Here is a 27137-nt window from a genome sequence, read left to right as displayed (position 1 = left end):
TATCTCACTCGTATATGATAGCTTGTGATTTAATCTTATTTGTATTTGATTATTTTCATATATACTTGTGATAGCTTTAAGGATATTATTTGGTATTTGTCTTTCTTTTAATATGTTAAATAATACGTTTCTTTTATCTATTATTTCTTTATCTATTATTATTATTATTTCTTTTATCTATTATTTCTTTATCTATTATTATTATTTAGGCCTCCAAGGAATCAAAAGACTCACTGCGGGAGGTCCTTCCTAGGAAAACACAGGTCTATCAAGACTCATCGTGGGAGGTCCCTCCTAGGAAACACAAAGTCTATCGTACTACTCCTTAAAACTCACTGAACGTTCTCACTCTCACCACTCCATCACTCAATGCATGGTTCAACCATGGTTCAACCACCCTCCATTGCAAAGAAACCACTCCTCACCCTCTTTCTCGCAGTTTCCTTTTGTAACTTCCAGGGATGGCCCCTTGTGATGACTCCTTCCTGTTGTTCAACCAAACGAAAGAACTCCCCAGTGCCAACCCTGTAACCACCTTTCAAGAGTTTAAAAGTTTCGGTCATATCTCTCCTTCTTCTATCCACAAAACTGCAGTCCACATTCCCTCAGCCAATCCTCAAAACTAACATTGTACAGTATGGACCAAATCTGAGAACAGTAGTCTAAGTGTGGTCTGATCAGGATCTTATACAATGGAATGATAACTCTTTTATCTTTTAGCTGCAATAATGAGAAGGTCAGTGTCCTTCTCATTATTGCAACAATCCTCTGTGTTACCTTCTCCACCTTTGCAACATGTCCCCTGAATATCAGGTTTCCATCAATCATCAACCCCAGATCTCTTGTCTCCCCTACTTCCTCCAGTACAGCTCCTCCAATAGAGTATGAAGTGTCCCATCGATGTGTCACAAACCTCAAGACCTTACATTTTGCTGCATTAAAAAACAAAATCCCCCATTCGTTTGCCCATCTGTCTAGTTTATTTAAATCCTCTTGCACGGCTACGACATCTACACTATCCATAATAACCTTTCCCAGCTTCACATCATCGAAAAACAACCGAATATCTCCCTGCAATCCACTGACAATGTCATTGATATAAAGGTTTAAGGTTGGTATAAAATAGATAGAAAACTACATAAACACAACATTAAGGCAGCTTTCAAACCTGCAAAATTAAAGTCTACTCTGCTTTTAAAAAATACTTTGAAAATACTTTTAAAATACTTTGCCCACCCAGGGTATTACAAAATTCAGTGCACCTGCAACCTACCCCACAGATGGGAAACAGGACACACCATTCCAACAAGAATAGATGAACACAAACACCACATTAAATACTTTGCCCACCCAGAATTTTACAAAATTCAGAACACCTGCAACCTACCCTACAGATGGGAAACAGAACACATCATTTCAACAAGAAAAGATGAACACAAACGCCACATTAAATATATCTCCTCCAATAGAATATGTGGCATCCCATCGATGTGTCCCAAACCTCAAGACCTTACATTTTGCTGCATTAAACCGATACCCCATTCATTTGCCCATCTGTCTAGCTTATTCAAATCCTCTTGCATGACTATCCCATCTGCACTATTACTAATAACCCTTCCCAGCATCACATCATCCACAACCAACTGAATATGCCACCTGCAATCCACTGACAATGTCATTGATATAAAGGTTAAGCAATATAGGTCCCAGTACTGAGCCCTGTTGGACCCCACTTGTAACCCTCTACCTCCTTGAAACTGCCTCACCATACACAACTCTCTGATACCTATTAGACAGCCAATCCTGAATACAGTTGACCAACCTGGCATCCAGACTCATGTGCTGCAACTTAAATATCAGCTTATCATGTTGCATCCTGTCAAATGTCTTTGCTAAATCCAAGAAAATGGCAGTATATGCCTTTCCCTCATCTACTGCTCTGGTAACTTTATTATAAAAGGCTAGCATATTATTAAAACAAGAGCGCCCCCGTCGCAAATCCATGTTGACTCTTACAGATAACATTATCCTCATCTGCCCAATGTTGTATACAATCCCTAACTAATTTCTCCAAGATCTTAACAACTACTGATGACACACAAACTGGCCTATAATTAGAAACTTCCAGTCTGCTATCACCCTCATGCAATCGCACTATCTTACCTTCCTTCCATTCCCTGGGTATCTTTCCCGTAGCCAGACTTTCATTGAAAAGCCAGGTCAAAGGAGCTGTCAGTTCTTTAGCACATTCTCTCAAAACTCATAGTGAAATACCATCCAGTCCCACAGCTTTACTGACATCCAGAGTACTCAGTATTTGGAACACATTCTCCTCCTGCACTTCTAAACCTCGAACCTTCCCTTTCCCTCTAGGATTAAAATTTACTCCTCCAGGATGAAATGCACCAATATATCCTCTGCATCAGTCACTCTATTCCCATTTTTATCCCGCCACAATGCCATTCTTCGACAATAATTTCTCCTCCTACTGGCCACTAGCCAAAAAAATTCCCTAGGATTTTCTTTTGATCTTTGGGCCAATCTCTTCTCATATTTCAGTTTCACCTTCCTTACCATACTATTCACCCTCCTGGCCTGTGACTTATATTCTTCATGCATCTGCTCTTCACCTGTCTCCTTATATCTCTTCCATAGCCTCTTTTACACATGCAGATCCTGTTTAATATTGTTTGTCATCCACTTTACACCAAATTGTGTCCTCTTCTTCACTTGTGAAACACAGCTTACTATTGCTGCTAACAAATATTCCTTCACAATTTTCCAAGCACTAATGATATCCTGGCCTTCCAATTCCTCCCTCTATGAAACTTCCCCAAGTTGATGCCTAAGACTATTATAATCTTATGATGAAGATGAAGATGAATAGACATACTCCTGCATGTCTATTCATCTTCCAAGTCAAAACCGCATGGTCACTCTCTCCAACTGGTGGGAGATATGTCATCTCAGTTAGTATCAACTCTTCTGATGCTATGACCAAATCCAAAACTCTTGAACCTCTTGTTCCTTCTATTACATGTTGCCTAAGATATTTGTACCTCAAGAATTCTAGGAATTCCATTCCCTTATTGCTACATGCATCTTCCTCTCCCCAATTTATACTGCTGTAGTTAAAATCTCCCATAACAGTCATTCTTCTTGCACTTGCGAAGATCAACTGTCTAAACATCTCCTGGTCCTCACCCTTTGTGCTCCAATCTAAAGATTGTGTTATGCTTTTAATAGGAGGCAGTGCAGAAGGCGACTTTAAACTCAAGCCTATGTTAGTTTATAGTGTGCAGAATACAAGATCTAACATTATTGAAGAAATCATCACAAGGAAAGTAACTTGGATTCAATGAACTGGATAATGAAGATGTGAGAAACTTGCTCGATTCCATTCAGAACATTTAAGGGAAGAACAACATGCATATGAAGAAGAAGAGAAGATATGGAATGCGAACAAGAAGAGCTTGTTTGAAGTTGATCCTGATATAGAACAAAGCTTCGAAGCATGCTGAAATTGTGGTAAAGCGATCGCAAACTATCGCAAATTGCATGACAAGATGAAAAAGTCGAGCACTATTCAAACATCTTTACGTAATTTTTTTTTGTAAAAAAATAGCTCAATCAAATGTTTAGACATTAAATAAAAATTTAAGCAAATGATTTTTAACTGTGATGATTTTATCCTCTAATATAGCTTATATTGTAAATTTTTTTTTCAAACTTATGCTAACTGATGGATGAATTATAATTAATCCTATTGGTTATTGTTTTCACTTAATGTGATTTTGCTTAGCACGCATTAATTGATGGATTAATGAATTGCATTAAGCTAGATTTTCCTGTATAGATCTTCTCATAATCACGAACCATATACTTCCACATATATCTGTTTGCAGTAACCTTTTTTTGTTTCACCACTTTCCAAACAAATACCTCATGATCACTGTCACCAACTGGCTGCAGTGTGACCACTTCATTAACATTACATTTTGTGAAGTTATCACCTAATTCAAAACATTAAAGCCTCTAGTTGTTTCAGTCACATGCTGCTTAAGATATTTTTGTTTCAGAAGTTCAATAAACTCACCCTCCTTGTTCCTATACACTATCTCCTCCTTCCATTCTCTGTTCCTGTAATTAAAGTCTTCCATCATGAATACCTGCTTTTTACATGCCCAACCAAACCAATCTGTATAAACATTTTACAATAAGAATTATCTACACCTGTCTCCAACTCCTAGTCTTTAATAGCATCATATCAAATATACTAGCCTGTTAATTTCAACTTCACATCACAAAGATTAAAAACATGAGCACACACTCAACTTCCATGCCTTGTCAATGCAATTCCTCTGAAATCATTAACAACACTTCCCCTCCTCTTTTCAGATTCCTATCATTCTGGAAAATTATATATCTTTTCATTGCCGGCCTGGTTGGCCTAGTGGTTAGCGTATCCACTCTCCAGCTAAAATGCTGTTGGTTCGAATCCTGCCCTGGGCATGGATGTATGAGATTGTTTGTGAAAATACTAGTGGTGGTCGGTGGAAGATGGTGTTGGTGCAGATGATGAAGGTAGTTGGGGTTGGTGCCCTCCCTCGATGTCTTTTGATTCCCTGGAGGTGTTATGTAATAATAATGATTTCTATTCCTGACATCACATCCTCCTCAGACAACTAAGTTTCTCTTATTTCAGTTATCTTTGGGCATACTGACTCAATCAATGCAACAGAGTCACTGTTTTTTCAAATATTCCTTACATTTGTTTATAAATATAACAATTCCTATGTCTTTGAGGCCATTCTGCCAGCACCAACCTTCTCTACTGCTATTCCACACCTCTCTTTGGTCTGTTCCACTGCAATTTCCCTGATGCTGACTCTGATTTCTATTCTTACCTGTCCTCACCTTTATGCATTCCATCACCTTGTGCTGCTGCAACCACATCTTCAACCTCTTATCTATCTTCCTCTTGTTGTACAATCTGTGTAGTTGTGTTGTCATGATTCGCAAGTTGACACTGATCGTTTATTACATTAATTTCTTGACTCTGTGCCTTCTCAGAAAACAATAGCCTTTCTAAATGCCCAACACCAAACCCAACCAAATACAATCCATCAACTTTAAACCATTTCCAGCTTTCTTTCAAATTCACTCTATAGATTTATAAACTGAATCCCTTTTGCCTCACATGATTCAGACATCTTATTATTCATTCTCTTTGCTCTCCTTATCAATTCACTATTTTCATATCTGGGCCTCATGCTAATGACTAATAAAGCTGTCAAGGTAACAATATTAAGAGGCAAATGGAAATATATGTGGATACTATACTGGAAAGATCACAATATTGATTCAATGATTACAGAAAGAGACAATATCAACGAACAATTCAGAATTAATAAAACTGATGAATCCAGAAAGAAATTAATGGATATAACACACAAAATAGAGCAGGAAATTTGGAAGTATAGGCAAGAGAAATGGGCAGAGCTTTGCAATAACCTGGACCCAACAAAAGACACCAACACTGGAACATTATTAGAATCCTAGACAGCAATATTATTATTACTACAGGCTGGGAGTCCTTAGACTCATCGAGGGAGGCCCTAAACATCATGTCCACACAACTATACAACATTCTCACAGTATCTATCATGCCTTGCCTTGAACTCACTCACTGTCATAGCATCCACAACAGACTCTGGCAGCTTATTCCACTCATTTACCACTCTAAAAGTAAAGAACCCAGCTCTAACACCCTTGCTAACCACATTCTTGCCCAGCTTCCATAGGTGTCCCCTAGTTCTCCCACCACCAGTCCTGATCTCAAAAATATTCTCTGAATTAATCCTATAGAAACCCTTTAGCAATTTGAATGTCTCACAATCATATCTCCCCTTTTCCACTAATCAACCAATTTCTGCAACCCACAAATCTTCAACCTATTCTCATAAGGTTCATTCCACAGACCTGCTATCATCTTGGTCACTCTCCTCTGGATCCTCTCCACCTCCTCCCCATCAAGAAGAAACCTAGGTGACCAAATCTGGGCACAGTAGTCGAGATGAGGTCTTATCAAGGCTCGGTACAGAGGTACAATAACTTGCTTGTCTCTGCTTGTCAAAGTATTTTTCAACAATCAAGTGAGTTGATGAGCTGATTTAGCCACTTTTGCAATGTATCTCCTAAATTTCATCTCCCTATCCACCAACACACCCAGGGACTTGGGTGTGTTGGTGGATAGGGAGATGAAGTTAAGGTCACCACCATCACACCAACACATCCTCCGGGAGTACAGTTCCACCAATGTGGTATAGTGCTGCTAATCTTTTCACCCCAAAATGCATAACCTTACATTTTGTCACATTAAATTAACATCCATTCTCCTTAGCCCAGAACTCCAATCTATCCAAGTCGTCCTGCAAGATTTTGACATCTTCTGCATTCACTATCGCCCTACCCAACTTTGCATCATCAGCAAACAAATGAACTGTTCCTCTTACATCCTTCCCTATATTGTTAATGAATAAATTAAACAGCAGTGGTCCAAGAACAGAACCCTGTGGCACACCACTAGTCATAGGCCGTCTTTTGGACTCTATTCCTGAATAAACTACTCACCAGCCCTATATCCATTCCCATATGTTGTAGTTTATGGATTAGAATTCCATGTGGTATCCTGTCAAATGCTTTAACCAGGTACAGCAGTATCACTGTAAACCCATTACCCTTATCCAGTTCAGCCATCACTTTGTTATAAAACTTGAGCAAGTTCCTGAGGCATGATCTACCCTTCACAAAGCCATGCTGTCCCCCATACAGTATCTCATTTTCATCAATCTGTTCCTGTATTTTTCCCTTGACCACTTTCTCCAAGACCTTGACAACAACTCCTAATATGCTGATCGGTTGGTAATTTGCAACAGTAGTCTTGGATCCTCCTTTATGCAGTGGAACTATTTTCCCCTCTTTCCACACCTTTGGGACTAAACCAGACTCGAGACTCAGATTAAACAACGTGGTCAAGGGCACTGATAATTCTTTAGTCACTTCACGTAAGACCCATGCCGGTATACCATCCATTCCCACAGATGTATTCACGTTAAAGTTCTGTAATAGACTATTCACCTCCACTTCATCACAATTCCCGTATAAACTAATGGTTCCTTCATTTTTTCAATGTTACCACCTGGATGATATACTCTTGCAAAGTGATGGCTCAGTAATTCCACTATATCGACTGATTCAGTGACCTCCTTACCAACAACATTCCTTAAAATCAAAAAAAAACTGTGCACAAATCCGTGCACAGTTTTTTTTTGCTTACAGCATATTGAAAGAACTTTTGGGGATTCTCTTTAGCTTACATAGCTAGTTTCCTTTCATAATCCACTTTTGCTTTTTTTACCACACTCATTACCCATCTGGCTTGTGCTTTTTACCGTTCGTGTGCCTGCAGGTCACCTTTCTCTTTAAATTTCCTCCACAGTTGTTTCTTTTTTTGCAGCTCAAGCTTAATGGTGTTATTCATCCATTTAACCCATACTTGTTTTACTATTCGGACCCTAGGTATACAATCAGCCATAACCTCCTGTGAATGCTCCTTGACCACTTCCCATGCTCTATCGACATCCAGCCCTTGCAGCAGTTGTACATGCCAATGCTCTGATCCAAGCAATCTCCTAAGCTTGTCATACTTGCCAGCATGGTAATTCCACATATACCCTGTCTTAATCAAAAATTCCACACCTTTAGCCTAGCCTAACCTAACCTAACCTTATGATCACTCTCACCAATAGGTGGCAACATGGTCATATTCATTACAGTCAAATTCTCAGATTCTATTACCAGGTCAAGTGCTCTCAAACCCCTAGTATTTTCAATTACATGCTGTCTCAGATAGTTATCCCTTAATAATTGAATAAAATCCATTTCCTTCCTCACATGTGTCCTCTCCTCCTTCCAATCAATGTTACCATAGTTGAAATCCCCCATAATAATTACCCTCCTTCCACCCATTTCATCAATTTGTTTATGCATACTATCTCTACCATCTATTCCATCACCTGGTCTATAGCAACACCCAACTGTATATTTTGTTCTGCCAGTCTCAATCTCACACTAAATAGCCTCAAATGAGCTCTTTTCACTATCCTGCAATACAACTTCAATTCTCCTTGGCTGCAGTTCATCAGCTATCGGCAAAGGTTGGTCAATTGGTAGAGCCTCTGCTACTAATGGCTCAGTTAAGTACATTTGAGCGCGGTTAGTAGTTGGAAGGGGGACAATCGATCGATGCTGTTGGCACACTCTCCCTCGATGAGTCTTTGGACTCTCTGGAGGTGTCAAATAATAATAATAACACTCCTCCCTGTATTTTATTCTCTCTGTCCCTCCTAAACACACTATAGCCTACACATTCTATCCCACTAACTATGTCATCTAAATATTATTATTGCTATTATCCAGGCCTCCATGGAGTCAAAAGACTCATCGTGGGAGGTCGTTTTTAGGAAACACAAAGTTTATCATACCACTCCTTGAACCCATTGACCGTTCCTGTTCCAATCACTCTCTCAGGCAATGCATTCCAAGGTTCAACCACCCTCTACACAAGGAAACCACTCCTCACCCTCTTGCGCACAGCCTCCTTTCGTAACTTCCAGGGACGGCCCCTTGTCATCGTTCCTTCCCCCTATTCCACCAAGTGAAGGAACTCTCCTGTAACTGTTTCTCAACAATTTAAAAGTCTCAATCCAACAGAAAACAATATTCATGATAAATGCTGGGAAAAAAGCTATTACAGATCAAGAAATTGCAAACACACTGGCAAAAACCTATTCAAACAACTCCAAACTTCAGTATAACAGAGTGGACAAGACCCTCAATAAACTCACAATACTAAAAACTCAAAGTAAAATACTAAAACAAGCAAGAACATACCAATCTAATGATATTTTCTCTGAAGAATTTACACTATATATTTTTTATACAATAAAAATTTATACAATATATTTTCTCTGATGTGAACTAAATTCATCAATTAAGAAAACTATACCTAATAAATCTCCTGGTAATGATCTTATCTTTGGTCATATGGTCAAACACCTTGGCAAAAATGCCAAAGAACTGGACTTTCTTAATACTTCTTGGTGAACAGGCAAACTTCCAAAAGAATGGAAAAAATCAGTCATTGTACCCATCCTGAAACCTGACAAAAATGCTGCAGAATGTCGAAGCTATAGACCTGTTGCATTAACTAGCATACTCTATAAAATTACTGAAAGAATCATGCACTACAGGCTCATGCACTGGCTGATATATATATATATATATATATATATATAAAAAAAAAAAAAAGAAATTTAACTACTACCAAACTGGCTATAGAGCCCGTCATTCAACAGCAGATCAATTATTCTACTTCTGCCAAAACAATAATGGACTCGTTTTAGGAAAAAACCAACAAAAAAGACAACTGCCATATTCCTTGATATGACTGCTGCTTTCGATCATGTTTGGATCAAAAAGTTAGTACAAACAGTACATGATATCATAATTAGAGGAAACACTGTAATCCGGATCGCTGATTTCATGAGAGGAAGAAAAATCAAGGTTAGAATCAATGCAGCAATATCTAGAGAGCAGAGAACCTGGGCTGATGTTCCCCAAGGCTCAGTACTTAGTCCCTTACTATTCCTTTTATATGTCAATAACATTCATCCCTCCTTACAGAAGACACAAAAGTAGCTTGCTATGCAGATGATATATCACCTGCATAACTAGTGCTAAAATCCAAGAATCAGAAGAGATTCTAAACAAATCCATGAGAGGATTACAAAAATGGTCAGATGAACTTAAATCAAAATCAACCCAGGTAAAACAAAACTAAGCACCTTTAGTACAGACAGGAAAAATAGACATACCTACAATCCCAGAGTCATGATCAACAACAAGCTAATTAAAAAAGTCACAATTCCAAAATACCTTGGTATTATGCTCGATCAAGAATTACGTTTTGCACAACACATCTCTAACACTTCCAACAGAGCTCTCAAAAAATTAAATATACTGAAAAGGCTTTATGGAACAAATTGGGGTGCAAAGCCAAAAATCCTCAAAACTATTTACACTACACTAATAAGGCCAATAATGGAATATGCAGCACCTATCTGGTCACCTTCAGCTTCATCGGTGAAGGAAAAATTAGACAAAGTGCATGCAAAAGCATCCAAGATTATCATTGGTGCAGTCTCATCCGCTAACAACATCAGTGCCCAACAGGAATGTGGGCTTGACCTGCTGGAAGACAGATGAAAATTTGCCATCATAAATTTCATTAATAATATCAGAAGCTACCAAAGCACAATCATATCTCCCTAAAAACTTACGAATATTGGAATCAAAAATGCAGACTTCCCAGATCATCAACTTTACAATATGATGACACTATCAGGAACGAAATAGGCCTTGATCAGCTAAATGCCCACATAAACAAAGAATGTCTGTTTTCCAGTCCTTTACCTCCATAAATCTAAAACCTTACCAAACTCTGTACAAAAAAATCAAAAGAAATGCTCAAAGAAAAAGGCCTAAATATTATCAACCTTCTTTCATCCTCCAAACAGGTTATTTGTTATACTGATGGATCATCAGACACCAATATAATTAATGGAGGCACTGCCATTCTCCTTCTACTCCTGAAAGGAGAAAACTTTCAATAAAAGTTGGATCTGGGAGAATTGCTTCCAATTTTACCGGCAAACTTTATGCAATAAATAAAGCACTCAAAGCCTACTTAAAATTATAACCTCAACAATCAGAGGGAATTATAATTTACAGTGACTCAAGATCAATGACTATGGAGGCAATCAAAAATGGCAATACCAAGCTGCTTGCACAAGACACCCATAAACTCAAATCAACTAAAGTGTTTAGGAAAAATTTGCATTTTACAGTGGATTCCTGCTCATGTAGGTATTGATTACAATGAAGCAGCTGATAAATTAGCAAAAGATGCCAGAGAACACTCAACCAAGAAACTGACATGATAACTCTTGCAGATGCTAATGCACTAGCAAAAGCCAAACTAATTCCACTGAAATCAGTGATACAACATCAAATTCCCAAAATCAATGCTGACAGAAAGACCTCCGCCACGAGACTCCGAACAGGACATTTTACAGGAATGATGATCAATACGGATGATATGAAACATATAGAAACTGCAATAACTACACTAATACTGAACTGACGCCTACTCACATTTTTACCTGTCCAGGAATTATAGCAGCCTTGCAAGCAATAATCCTGAACAACAGCTCTATACAAACAAAATCATCGACATAGCCAAAGCAGTTCAAGGAGCACATGGAAACATCTAAGACTTTTCAAAGGACAAGACAACAACGCTGATGACTTTTTCAACAACACTATTGTCCTTTGCCTGCAACAATTTTCTCAAGGCTTCATCGAGGCATCTTTGCGTTTTTTTAATAAAAATAATGTATGCATTTTATTCATAATTTTGTACTTATACATATATTGTGTCATTTTTTTTATTATTATTTGAGGAGTCCATTATCCAGGGAATTTCATTTATTAGCATTCTATGATAATCAGAAGTCTACTTTTCTTGCAATAAGTCTAATAATAAGGTTAGTCATCTAATCTGCATGTTCACAACGATGAGATTGACTTTGTATATGTAAATGAGATTATTTTGAAATTTTCCACAAATAACAACTAAGTTATTTGTGCTCCAACTACCAATAATTATGATGCCTGCTCTTTCCTTTTCTGCATTGCATCAGTTATTTGTTTCATTGTTCCACCTGAAAGCATGTTTTGTGCGCTTTATTAGTCATCATACCTTTAATGATCATTAGAGGTGTGATGACTAATCAAAGGCTCTCCATCCATACAATGGTTCCCATACAATGATATTTGACTATCCTTTGACTTTTTCTTCATAATACTTACTTTCTCCTTCTCATTCTCATCAGCCAATCTCTTCTTTAGATGTTTAATATCCTCTTCCAGACGTTTCATTTCACTTTTCATTTTTACTATCTCTTGCCTGAGCTACTACGGTCTCAATGCTTACTCCCATTTCTAAATGCTCTTATCTATCAAGACACTTTTCACATACATTAATGCTTTCCTTCTTTTCGTTTACCCAAACGGTCTGCAAATCTTTCAATATTTCGATGCATGAATATACTAATTTTTGCAATGCAAAGAAGAAATTCAAGTCTGTTAATGATGGAACTAGGCATCTTTGCTTTCTTCCTTTTTTAAAAAAATAAAAAGAATGTATGCATTTTATTCACAATTTCTTACTTATACATGAATTATGTCATATTGGTTGTTTTTTTTTTTTTCTGATTAAATTTGAGGAGTCCATTATCCAGGGAAGTTCATTTACTAATATTCTCAGATAATCAGAAGTTGTCTTTTCTTACACTTAGTCTTTGATAATATGACTAGTTATCTACTCTGCATGTTCACTACAGTGAGAGTCGACACTATATATGTAAATGAGATTATTTTGAATAAGAATTTATGCTGCTTGCTTAAAAAAAAAGAGCTCATTTTGCTTCACTTGAAAATACATATTTTGATGCTCTTTAAACCTTTATTTTGCGCATAGGTAGAGCTACAGCGATTCCCACATCCATCACATGTTGAAAAGTTTAAACAGTTTTCTCAGTTGGATCTAATGGTTGGAATGGTGGTGTATGGATTCATTAGCGTCTGTGTTTTCATAGTTAAAAGAGTTATAGATGAAAAATCAAATAAGACAAAGGTAAGGCTTATCAATAATCATGTTTACTCATATTAATTTATATCATAGTATTTACTTATACATGTATCCTGAATCCCAAGCCAAAACACAGTTGTTCACTGTACTGCTAGTATAGAGACTATATATTTAGTAACAACAAAACAGTTTTAATAAAATGACAGTAAATCAGACTACTTTCCTAAGTCATCAGAAGCAAAGGTTTTGTATTGCAGCAACAGAGCAAGATTACATCTTTCAAAAGTTGAAATCAACCGACTCCCCAAAATACCAGCTTTGCTTATTCTGTTGTCTATTTCAATATTTAATTTTCCATCTTCACTAAAAGTTGTGTCTAAATAGCCTTAAATATTTTACTTGTTCTAGATTCTCCATTGAAAATGTACAAGACGTTTTCTATGTTCCTAGCTATTTTCATAGTTTTATTCTTCTTATTCCTGATTAGATACAGAGTAAAATGCAAGTCTCCAGGATTTGAGAATCCTGGAGATTTGCACTTCATGTATTTAGGAGTACATATCTGCATGAAACAAATAGCTGAGTTTGATATTTTCAATTCCAATATCAGGTTTAATGCCTCTTTCTCTCATTATGTGCTCATCCTGATGAGGAATAAGAGGGGAAATAATGTGCATCCTTGTCTTATCCCTGATTTTACATCAAACCATCTTCTTTCCTTTAATTCTAACTGTTGACTTAGAACTTAAATATACTATATATTGCTCTTTATAATATTCCATTTATCCCATTTAATTTACTCCATTTAACAGCTTTCCTCTGGGCTCCTTTTCATACAGCTTCCCTACAAACCTTAAGTACAGTTTCTTGTTATATTCCCATGAATTCTCAACTGTTTGTCATAAAGTGAAAATATGATTTCCATTTCTATGGTACTAATACAGACAACTTCTATGTGGCCAGAATCAAGCTTGTTCATATCCAAGTTTATCTTCCACAATTTTTTTTTGCCTCTTTTCAATTATGCATAAATCTTACCTGGAACACTTAGCAGAGAAATTCCTCTGTAACTCACACATTCAACTTTATTTCCCTTTTTTTTTAATAGATGCAAACTATGAGACGTCTACTCCACTCACCTGGAATTCAACCTTCTGACTAGGCCCTCTAAATTATGCAATGTAAAACTTTTATACCTATATATTTGAGCATTTCTAGTTGAATATCATTTACTCCAGCTGCCTTTTGACCTTTCAAGTTTTTGACAGCTTTTTCTACCTCAAGTATTGATATGTACTATGCTTTGCATTCCTCTTGAAAATTTTCTGCTATGATTCTGTCACTGCTTGCTTTGTTTAATAGTCTTTCAAAGCAATTATTATTATTATTTCAAGACCTCATGAAGTCAAAGACTCAACTGGGAGGTCCTTTTATCACACACATACCATATCTTAAACACACTCAAACACCTTGCAGACACCACACTCTCAGGCAAGGCATTCCAATCATTCACAACTGCACAAAAAAAACCTGCCTCTGACGCCCCTACTCACACCCTCTTTATACAGTTTCCAGGGATGACCTCTGGTTCTCCCCTGATCTCCCACTATTCTCTGTAGAACTTCTAGACCATTGATCTTATTAAAACCACTTACCAACTTGTAGGTCTCTATCATATCTCCCCTCTTCCTCCTGTCCACCAGACTCTGCAAATTACATCTTCTCAATCTTTCCTCATACTCAACATTCCAGAGGTCACAAAATACCTTAGTCAGTTGCATTTGGACCCTTTCCAAAATCTCTTCATCCTTCTGAAAACCCGGTGACCAAATCTGGGCACAATAGTCCATGTGTGGCCTAATCAAAGCCTTATACAACAGAACAAGAATCTCCCTACTTCTACACGTCAGTGTCCTCCGCATTATTCCCAGAAGCCTTTGTGTTGTCTTCACAATTTTGGTGATGTGTTTGGAGGTAGAGGAAATAAGAGATCTGGGGACTATCATCCCCAGACCTCTTATTTCCTCTACCTCCAACAATATATTCTCACCAAGCATAAATTCTGCATCCCATCTTTGTTTTCCAAATTTTAAAACCTTACATTTTGCAACATTGAACTTACATCCCCATTTCTATGCCCAATCACTCAATTTATTCGCGTCTTCTTGTAAGGCCACAACATCTTCACTAGCCTTTATGGTTCGTCCCAACTTTGCATCATCTGCAAACAACTGAATAACTCCATCCAAATCTTTGCCAATATCATTAATATACAAGTTAAACAGTAATGGCCCTAAAACAGACCCCCTGAGGCACTCCACTAGTGACTTTCCTTTTCCTGGATATTGCATCACCATACACAACTTGTTGATACCTATCAGATAGCCAGTCTCTAATCCAATGCATAATCTAATATCCAACCCCATCTGCTCTAGTTTGACTGTCAACTTATCATGATGTACTCTATTAAAAGCCTTTGCAAAATCCAAGTATATTACTGTGTATCCTTTTCCTCTGTCCAAGGAAGCAGTCACTTTATTGTAATAAGTAAGTAGATTGCTAAAACATGACCTCCCATTAGCAAATCCATGCTGTCCATCAAAGATAATACCATTGTTAACCCAACTCTGGATCCTAGTTCTCACAAGCTTCTCTAACAAGTTAACCACAACACCTGACACACAGATAGGACTATAGTTTGATGCTTGAGTTCGATCACCTACTTTATGAAGTGGCACAATCTTGCCCTCCTTCCACTCCTTATGAACTTGACCAAGTGCAAGACTCGTATTAAAAAAATATGTCAAGGCAGGTGTCAACTCTCTGGCACATTCCTTCAGAATACGCAGTGATATATTATCAAGTCCCACAGCCTTATTTACATCTAGTTTACTCAACTCTCCTATATACCTCTTGCTCACTTACAGTCAGTCTCTCCTCCCCATCATCAACTGCTCTCAATCTCTCCATGAAGTCACATTCACAAGATTGAAAGATCTTTATGAACTGCTCATTAAGTATCTCCACGACACATTATGCAACAGCTGTCTTTATACCATTTTCTCCAATCAATGTCATCCTTCCATAATCATTCTTTCTTTTGCTGGTTACATATCGAAAGAACTCTCTAGGATTCTTTTTGGCTTAATTAGCTAACTGTTATTCATACCTCTCTTTGACTACTCTCACCAACCAAGTCACCCTCCTTGCCTGGTCTTTGTTGACCTCATGAAATTGGTTATTTCCACTTCTCTTATGTTGCATCCACAATGCCCTTTTTCTCTGTATCGCATGCTTAATCTCTTTATTCATCCATCTCACACCTACCTTATTTAACCTTCTCACCCTTGGAATACATTTAGACATTGCATCTACTAGATAGTTTTGGAAAATCCCCCAAGCTGCATTGACATCTTTTCCAGCTAACTCCTCATTCCATGCTACACCCGCAGGCTGTCTCCTAAGCTCATCATAATCACCCCCCCCCTCGTAGTTCCACATATACCCTTTTCTCACAGAGGTCCTTGCACTGCTGCCAACCACCCAGGTAATCACCTCATGGTCACTCTCACCAATTGGTGGATGATTTGACACCTCATTTATAATTACATCCTCTGATAAGATGACCAAATCCAAGACCCATAATCCTCGTGTGCCCTCTGTTACATACTGTCTGAGGTAGTTATCCCTCAAAAACTCAAGAAACTCATTTTCTTTACTTCCAGTTGCTATCTTATCATTCCAGTCTATATTGCCATAATTAAAATCACCCATAATAATCGCCCTTTTCTTATTTGCTTGATTTGACTATACATTTCACTATCACCACCATCCACATTACCTGGTCTATAACAGCATCCCACCAAGTATTTGATTCCATTCACCTCTAACCCACATCATACTGCCTGAAAACCACTGGCACTATTTCCATCTTGCATCTCTACTTTGTATGGATATAACTCTTTCTCTATCATCAATAGCACTCCCCCTCCCTTTTTACCCCTTCTATCCTCATGAAACACATCATAACATTCCATCTCTATTCCTGTCAGGATGTCATCCTCTTCCAACCATGTCTCACTTATTCTGACAATCTTTGGGTGCACAGACGCAATTAGCGCAACCATTTCATCTGCCTTGTTTCTTATATTTCTAGCATTTGTACACAAACACAACAGCTCATTTCTGGATCTACAGCTAGTTCCACTGATTCCACTCACTCGATGTGATCTCTCCATGCACAACTAGTGCCATTTCCCTTTCTGTTCTTCATTTTATAATCCTTTTCAATTCCAACTGTTTCCTCTTGATCCCTGGTCATCTTATATTACTTTCCTTCCTACACATGCTCTCACCTCCTCTTGGAGCATCCACCTTTCTCATGCTGTGTACCCCTGTCCACCCTGAGTCGCCTCATTTCCCTGCTCCTCTTACATACCCATTCTCTCATTTTCTATACTCATGCCACTCGCTACCCCCATTCCTGTCCACCTCTTCAATCTCTCTCCTGTCTTACTCTTCTGCTCTTCCACATCACTCCCCTCTCAATCTGATTCATTCTCTCTGTTCACTTCTCTACCTTCCAGCAGCAGTCTCTCGAAGCGACTCGCACTATAACCACTCAAATGCAGTCCATCGCGCCCATACAGCTCACTTCGTCCCTCAAACTCATTCCACACATTACTCCAGACATGTCAGCTTTTTTTATCATCTTTGATTCCTTTTTACAGTACTTTTTATTGATAGCTTCCACAACATTTTGCTATCTTCCTGATATGTATTTTCTATATTCTTTCCAAAGTTTTCGCATGACTTTTATTTAGCTACTTATACACATAGCCCTTAGCTCTCTTACATTTCTCTCTGTATTCTTTTAGTGCATCTGTCAACTTATTTGCTAGAAACTTTTGGTATGATTTCTTCTTTTCCAGGACTACTTCTTTAACTTCTTGTGTCCGGCATGATGTTCTTACTTTTCTATCCTTGCAGACAATTTCACCGTATTCCTCCCTAGCTGAATCAATGTCTTCTTCAGAGTTTTCCATTTGTTTAATTTTTTCTTCAATAATGTTCGTATAGTTGAGTCTACAGCTTAATTCTTTTTAAAACTTTCTGACATACTGCTCTTTTCAATGTGATATATATATTTTCTCTACTTTGTGCTAAGTGATGGTTATTTCCAGTTTCAAATCTGCTATACACTGTTGTATCTTGAATCAGCATTAAGAAATCATTAGCAGCAATATCATAGCCAGTGAGGCTTTTCTTATTTCTTGAATATCTCTCCGCATGAACTTATGCTCATCTTTACGTTGGAACATGGTGTTAGTGATCAGCAGGCTGTATCCTTAGCAGAAATCCGGTAGATACTTACCATTATTATTAGCTTTGCCCTTTTCTCCAAATTTTTCCAAAACATCTTGTATTTCTGTGGGATTCATTACCTACTCTGCTGTTTAGATCTCCAACAGGGACCACTTTTTCCATTTTCTTTGTCAGCTGCATGCCTGTAATGGCTCGAAAAATTCCAGTACTTCTTCCTTAGGATGTAAAATGTTTTTTACCTTGGGTGTAAAATATGTTAAAGATACCAAGAAATTTTATACTTGGTTTTAATCCTTTTCCCAAGTAAGCAAAACAAAGTTTTGCGTATGAAATATATTCACGTCTGAGCTACTTGTATATAGTGGTAATGGGAAGGGCCACTTCCCAGACCGTTTTTAACCTTTATTGAGGTCTCTTCAGTGGGAGTCAGACCCGGGAGAGATACCAAGGTTGAAGTAATGCAGAAGTCATATATATCTCATATACAAGATCAAGCACTTTTTGTCTACTTGTATATGACTTATGCATTACTTCAACCTTGGTATCTTCCAGGTATGGCTCCCACTGAAGAGACTTCAATAAAGGTCAAAACTGGTCTGGGTAGTGGCCCTTCCCATTATACATTGCATTATACATGCCTGAGAGGGGTGGGGGTATGCTTTGCATTATGGGATACATAATTAGCTTCATTGTCCATTTTCCCCATTTCAAATTGCCCATAACTACTTGAAATAGTTTTCCAATCAAGATGTCATCTTCATGGTTTGTATCAAATGTTATCTCTACTCCATCCTTTCCTTGATCAATATTGTTCAAAAGTAACATCTTATACTCAGCGTAACTAGGGGGGGGTGCGGAGGGGGTGGTATGCCCCGGGTGGCACTTTGAACCTTTTTGAACTTTTGCAGTTAATTCTTAAATACAGTCTCAAGAACTCATTTCCAAATACAGTCATACCCTGACTTATGTGAATCCAGAGTTACGCGGTTTCTTATATGTACGTATTCCCATCCCGCTTCACGCCTCACCACTACTAGTATCTTTCTGCTGCTGGCCGCATTCGCCAGTGTCACACATGATGTGAACAAGCACTGACGTGCTTTGCGTGGTCTTCATTCATACACGATTTTTATAGTCTACAAACTTGTGATTGTTTAATGTTATGTTTTTGATAAAAAATTTTATCACATAAAAAATAATGATGTCGTCCAAAAGTAGCAAGTCTGATTCTTCTACAGCTAGCAAGAAAAGAAAAACATTGACTTTGGAAACAAAACTCAACATTATTAAGGATTTTGAAGGCGGAATGAAAATTTGTGAGCTAGCAAAGAAGTTTGATCTACAGGAATCCACAGTAAGAACAATCATAAAAGAAAGGTTTACAGATTTTGGAGGACATAGGTTCTAATCAGGAACGAATTGTAGCCACAAGGCAAGGAATAAAAAAATCATTTAGCTTGCTATGAAGAAATTTTGCATGACAAGAAAAAGACATTATGCCATCAGACGAATCTATTAGATTTTATGAAACCATCGAAATCGAAATAACTTTCTTTTTTTTATGTATGAAAAACTACAATTATGATTATATTCCTTAAAAAATATAGGTGTTTTTGTAAACTTTTGGTCCCAATTAACTAATATTTTGTATGTTGTATAATTTTGCATGCAAAATTATACCCAGAGTTACGCGAATTCGACTTGCACGCATTTTGTTGGTTCCACCTACTGCTTAACTTCGGGGTATGACTGAATTGTAATACTACTGCGAATTTTCCTCACAATTACTGTAAGTGTTGCTAATTGTGAGAGGAGTTTTTCTAAATAGAATATATTATCACTCCCAGATCTCTTATTTCCTCTACTTCCAACAATATATTCTCACCAAGCATAAATTCTGCATCCCATCTTTGTTTTCCAAATTTTAAAACCTTACATTTTGCAACATTGAACTCGCATCCCCATTTGCTTGCCCAATCACTCAATTTATTCAAGTCTTCTTGCAAGGCCAACAAGGTCCAACAAGGCTTTGATGTAAGTGCAAGTTGAACAAGAATAGGCTGCTTGAGGAGAGATCAAGAGGGGTGGGGGGAAATGAAATGGAGGTTGGTTGTTTGAATATAATCATAGTTGAAGAAAATAAGGATATAATGTTAGCATGCCTGTTAATTTTGTATATTCCCTGGCCAGTCAGCCTGTTTGAGACTTGATCAAGTTAATGTGACTAGGCAAGGAAACTATAGTTGCAAGCAAGTAGGAATGGATGCAAGGAAATATTAGGAATAACCTTGTGGTTGTGGCTTGGATGATGAAACATTGTCTAGTCATATCCTTGAGCAAAGTGGAGCTTGAAGAGAGTAGCAAGTTTGGAGCAAGAATAATGGCAGTGCACTGATTTTTATACATGCAGATGACAGGAGTTTTAGGATTAAAAGTAGCCTTGATAGATTCACTTTGCCTAATGGTGAATGCTATTAGCAGAACAAACAGGGTTAACAGAAGATATCTAGTCAGAAACAAAAATTGAAAGGTATAGCATATTTCAGGAAGATAGGAAGGTAAAACAGAACAAGCATGCATTATTCATGACAAGTTGTAGCCACTTTGGAATCTAAAAGCAGATGGTACCAGTGACTTGGAGAATATACAGGGTGTTCGGGATAAATTTGACAGTTTCGTAAGGAAAAAGAAAATCTTCTTTGTATCTATTAAATTTAATGAATTGACAAAATACATTACAGGCAGAGTTAATTACAATACTATCAACAAGATTTACTCAAAATAACCACCATTAGCATCGATCACAGCTTCAATCCTGCTTCGGAACCTCGAACAAGCTGATGCTACAGTCTCCCTGGGAAGGGCCGCAAAAACTGTTTTAATTTTATCCATTAACTGGGCTTTTGTATTACTGGAAGTGCGATTGGTGTCTTTTTCAACTGCGCCCCATACAAAATAATCCATGGGGTTAAGGTCTGGGGAGTTTGGAGGCCAAACATTTGGACTGGTGAAGTCGTAGAAATTTTCAGACAACCATTTTTGACTTTTCCCAGAGGTGTGGCAAGGGGCCGAATCCTGCTGCCATACATACGGCCTACCATTGGCTACCCTTGTTATCCAGGGCTTGACTACAGTGTTTAGCAACTCCACGTAGCCATCTGAAGTCAACCTGAGGCCCTCTTGGAAAAAATGCGGAGGCATCACATTGCCTTCAGAGGATACACATCCGAAAACCATCACAGTTTGGGGAAATTTAGTCTGCATTACATGAGGAATGTCCTTTGTACTGTATGCAAGCCATCTGTTATTCTGCGTGTTGTGTTTTTGATCCTGGCAAAAGTTTTTCTCATCGGAAAAGAACCAGATTGTTTGTGGTTCCGCAGGATGTTTCACTTTGCTTAGAAGTTTCTTCGCGTTTATCAAACGTTTTTCACGGGCCTTTTCTGTAAGCAGCTGACCTTTGCGGCGCTTGTATGAGTAGTAGCGGAGGTCTTCATTGAGTGCAAGCTTCATAGTAGAGGCTGCAACAATCATTTCACGTGACAAAGCCCGAATTCCAATGCCAGGGTTCTTCAACACCTGTTCCTGCAGATTTGCGAGGAATTCTGCTGTACGAACGCAATCAGATCGTCTGCTAGGGATCTTTCTTCTTGCTACATCCTCGTAGTCACCATTGCAAGTCTCTAGTTCATGCCTGATTGTTTTTACTGTATTCAGGGAGCATTGGGCAGCAGTCGAAATATCCTTATTTTGATGGCCGGCACGAATCATCATGATACAAGTTATTCTCTTCCGTGATTCAGGTGGGTTCCAGCTATCCATCCTTTCTGACATCTTGTATATGAATGAAGAAGGGTCCAACCTTTTAAATGAAGAGAAGTGTGTGTTAATACATGTAACTTACGGAAAAATATAATTAATTATAAATATGTCAAATTAATCCCGAACACGCTGTAGTCTGAGGGATGATTATGGACATAAGCTAATACTTCGATTTTTGTAAAATTCCAAGTTCTTTGTGTTATGTGGAGGAGAAAGAATTGTAGAAGAATGATCTTATTAGATGGAGAAGATGGTTGGAACAGCAAATAACATCTAGTAATGCTGTTTAATGATCATTTTATCAGAGTATTTCATTCTGATGAAACAAGTTTCATTTCTTGATAAGAAGGAGTGTTGAAAACTTGGAAGTGAATGAAATGAAATCTTTAGAATATAAACTGTTTTCCCATGTTTTAAGGGACGGTTCTAAGTTATTGACATTACTCGAGAGTGGATGTTTAACTCTGTAAATAACTTGAATGAAAATAGCATACATTTTTCATACTGAAGTTAATGGTACACGATCAGTTTGTAAAACAAGCTATTCAAAGTGACAAGAATATAAGATAAATACAGCAATTGGTTAACCATTGAAACTTTTTCTATTAGGATCATATTAAACAAAAAATTACATTAAAAAAATATTTCTAAAGTTACATAGAATGAGAATTACCCAAGCGTTTGTGAGGGGGGAGAGAGAGGCAATCATTTTAATTCAAATTAGACCAGTGTAAGAGAGCTTCACTTTTAAGAGACAGTAATACTCAAAACTACTTTTATGGAAAAGGCAAGTCTTATTCCATAGCATACTGTTAAAATGTGTTTGGTTACATGAACTTCTTCTCCTTATATCCACATGAGTGGATATCCGACAGTTATTGATTAGAGTGAAAGATAATAGCATGGTAGGAAAGGGTATCAGTGTGCTGTTAAGATATGACAATGATAAGTTGAGATACTAGAACAAGAGGCCTTTGCTGGAAACTATAAGGAGAGTGTGATCAGAGGAGTGGGAGAACATTCTTTGCATGGAGAGTGATTGGTATGTGGAATGCATTGCCTTAGTGTGTTGTGAATGTAGACATATTGAATCGGTTTAAGGCACAGTGGATGAGCTTTGTGTGCAATAGTTGTGTACCTCCCACAACGAGTCTCTGACTCCATGGAGGTCAGATGTTAATAATAATAATAAGCAGGATAGTTTGCAGAGCTGCATCAGAAGAAAGAAATGCAGTTTATTAATATGTGGGATTTATTTGAACGAAGGACTGAATTGTGCCAAATGGATACTTCATTTAAATGGATGGTGTGAGTCAACTGGAGAAATTGTTAATAGAAGGAAGCATAGAATGATGTGAACAAGAGATTGAAGGATGTAAGAGTTAATCAGAAAGATGAGTTGAGTGGAACAGGGATGAGGCTGAGGCACTTGTGAATGAAGAGAGCAGTAGTGTAAGATAAGAGTAAGAGAAGAGTGATGCAAGATGGACAACAGGGAAAGAGGGGGACATTGGGATAGACATGGAGACATAGATTAAGGAGAGCTTCTGTTGGAACCAGTAATAAATGTGTGTATGAGGAATAGTTAGCATACGAATGATTACCTGGGTTGAAGGAAGGGTAGTTGAGTCTGAGAGAATATATATATATATATATAAGTGGCGATATAGGTGACTGTTAATAGACAGGTGTGTTATCACAATCAACAGGTGGCATGAGCAGGAATGGTTATCGATCTAAAAAAGAACTGTTGTGTTTATTTATGAATTCCAGGAGTATTAGAAATATCATCATCAATTTAGCATCTCCATAGCGCAATTGGAGGAATGATGGTATGTTGCATCTTTGATTGGAAAAGGCTTAAATTTGATTCTTATCATGACGAGAGGAATCTTTATATGTTTTTTTTTTTCAATTGAAGGTGAGTTAACAGATCTCATGTGGAGGTAGAAGGTTTTTCTTTTCTCCTTTAAACTCTGGTTTTTCATCCTGCATATAGACAAATTGACCTTGAGAACACATGCAGTTTACAGAAAAAAAATACTAGTAGTTGTGCTAGGCAGCAGATAATATTGTTATAGATGACAATAGTAGTAGTAGTTTGCTGTAATTGGTGGATTAAGGTGGAGATGGGAGTTGTAGAGTAGGTGCCTTCCCTCAATGAGTCTTTGGACTCCTAGGAGGTGTCACGTAATAATAATAATTTCCTAATATGTACCCCCCCCCCCCAAGGGATGGTCTGGTTACTATCATAGCACTACATGATTAAGTTTGCATTGCTATTAATCTCCTATCAACAGTTTTCCTCCAAATCAATCTGTTACTTGTGAGCACTCCAATATTGTCATATCTAACATTTTGTGCTTCTAAGGCACTTCTGAATGAATCAATCCACCTAGACCTTGGCACCAAACATCTGTTTTGCTAATCTTTCCTCACCCATTCTATTAAGTGGCCAATACCACCTTAGATTAACTTTGTTGACACATTCTTGAATGCTAATAATGTTGAGTTCCTTTCCAATATCTTCATTTTTAATATGATTCTGCCATTAACACCATTGGATCACCCTCCTAACTTTTCTCAGAATCCTCATATCTGTGGTCTCTATTCAACTGATTTTTTTCTAACTCAAATCTCAGATCCATAACTTAAATGATTTGAACATTGTCTTATGTACTGCTAGTTTGACGAATTAAGATTTTTCTGTTGTCTATTTCCAGATTTAACCTGCTATCTTCACTAAAAACTATGTCTGAATACCTGAAATATTTTACTTGTTTTATAGGAGGATTGTGTTAGATCTAGAATAAGGGCTCTATCAAAATTTAGAGCCATTCTTCCAAGATCTAACAAGAAAACAAAGTTATGCAGGAATATACTTGTACTCCCAAAAAAAAAAGAAAAAGAGGCAGACATATTTTATATAAAAGAACATGTTACATCCTAGTTTGAAGATAATGAAAGTTAAGAAACATGGAATGTCTAGATTGGAATGAGCTGTAAAGAAACATTAATGATAAATTATGATATGTGTTAAATTGTATGTCTAAGATAGAAATGCATTTGTTGAAACATGAATGTAAATTTATATTATGTGCAAGACAAAAGCTGTACATCCACCTGTTAATGAAAGTCCAAAGGTTAGGGATCAGAGGATGTAATCGTGAGTGAGGTTTTGCACTTTCCTCCTGTTCATGAGAATGATCATGAAGTGATCACTCGAGTTGTGGCTAGCTATATGCAGATCTCTGTGAGGAAAGGATATGTGTGTGTATGTGAAAGTACAAGGCAGATGATTATGACAAGCTCAGGAGACAACTTGCAGCTATTGCATGGAATGAGAAGTTGAGGATTAATGAAATGAATGCTGCTTGGGACAAAGAAATACATAACAGCATCAATGTGTGAATGTACTCCGAAGGTCAAAAGTCTTAATAATAATGCAGGTGTAAAATGGATGAATGAGGGGCTTAAGCATGAAATCTGAAAGAAAGCACTTGGGAGTAAGTACAAGATGAATAATGGTAATAATCAGTTAGTTACATCATGAAGAGTATAAAGAACAAGCCAGGAGAGCGACTTGGTAAAAACAAGAAAAGTGCAGTATGAACAGAAATTAGCAAATCAGGCGAAACTTTAGCAAGCAGAAGGAAGAAAGATTATGGTGAGATAGTGTTAAAGGATGAAAATGGAAGAATGGTAACCGAAGCAGAATATGTTGTTGAGATATTCCTTGATCAATTTATGAAGTTCTTCCATCCTCATCAGTGTGGAATCATGAGGAACTTAAGTTAGAGGACATAGGAGAGGATGGCTTGTGAGTGAGCAGCAGTTTTTGAGGAACTAAATAACCTTGATGTCAACAGGTAATAGGATTTGATTACATATTAAGGGAAAATGTCTTAAAGGAATGTTCCAGAGAATTTGTGGTAGCATTGGCATTCCTGCTTAATAAGAGTCTTACAACAACAACACAGGTATCCAATCAGCCGGCGGTAGGCTCTTTGACGCCCGCATGCAATTTCTATCTAAGCATCCCTGTAACGATCCAGGAGTGTGTGGTTCTTTTACGATAATAAAAATTAAAATTTTTTGAAATTTCTTAAATAAATTTTGACAGAATAGCCACATGTTGGTTCGCTAAATGTAACGAACCAGGAGTGTTGACTAGGCAGGATAATTGTTAAAAACCCGTATATTCAAAAAATTCTCAAAAGTTAAAGCAAATTTTGATAAAGTCACTTCACTTAATCGTTGAATATAATGATACAGGGATCATAGCCTTCTCACCAACCCGAATCACTAACAAAATTAAAATGAATTTTAATTAAAGTTAAAATTTATTTGAACTAAAGTTTAAAAAATTCTTGCATTTTACAAGTTACTAAATTCTTAGTAACTTGTAATAATTTTTATAAGTGGAACTATCTTTTAGGAAATTAAAAGAAACTCAAGATAGATGAGAAAATAAAAGAATTCAGAAATAATTAGAACATTTAATATAAGTATTCAAAAAATAATATCATTACAGAATAACAGAAAATAAATTAAATTACATAAATATACTTGAAATTTTTTTTATTAAAATTTTAAGGTTTTTGATTTCATATTCAAAAAATTAGAAATAATGGTCTTAAACGTCTAATTCCACACATATATCATTTTCAATAGCTATTAATGCCAAACTAACAAGCCTTTTTTGTGACATACTTGTTGTCTTAAGTAGGTTTTAATCAATTTCAATTTGGAAAAGGAACGTTCACCGCTCGCTACACTAACAGTTAAGGTTAATAGTATTCTTAAAGCAATTGAAAAGTTAGGGAAAGATAAATTATTGGACACAATAAAATTAAGAATATCGAAAGGGCTTTTGAATATTTAAATTATCCATCCAAAAAATATTTTGGAAAGCACATAACTCGTCATATAGTTCTATTGCATTTACGTTTTTATTGTTGCAGTCCTTCAAGAGAATCTCTAAATCGTCGCAAATTTTTTGTAAATCTTCATTATTAATTTGTAGTAATCTATACAAGAAATTGAAATTATCACATCTTTTAGCTGTTCAAAATTTTCTATTAACGAACACATTGCAACGTCTAGAAGTGTATAAAACACATTCACTCTAAATTTATCTTCTGGCGATTGTGACATTTCGTCGTGATGCCCGTAGTCAAATTGTCGTGTCTTCTTTCGTCGTTGAACTTCCGTA

At 37.1% G+C, this 27137-nt stretch overlaps 1 protein-coding gene across 1 annotated transcript in view; it reads left to right on the top strand.

Moving 5' to 3' along the window:
- Positions 1 to 27137, top strand: part of LOC150101361 (phospholipid-transporting ATPase ABCA3-like) — a 646575-nt gene that overhangs the window by 103471 nt on the left and 515967 nt on the right. Inside the window, exon 5 of the mRNA XM_090400940.1 lies at positions 12665 to 12820. Within this exon, the coding sequence (XP_090257066.1) occupies positions 12665 to 12820 (156 nt within the window). The remainder of the gene's footprint in view (positions 1 to 12664; positions 12821 to 27137) is intronic.

This window comes from Typopeltis vanoorti, chromosome 11 (assembly GCF_054136105.1).
Source record: "Typopeltis vanoorti isolate ZY-2024b chromosome 11, IOZ_Tvanoo_1.0, whole genome shotgun sequence".
NCBI classification, from domain to species: Eukaryota; Metazoa; Arthropoda; class Arachnida; order Uropygi; family Thelyphonidae; genus Typopeltis; species Typopeltis vanoorti.
This window is presented reverse-complemented; position numbering and strand designations above follow the sequence as displayed.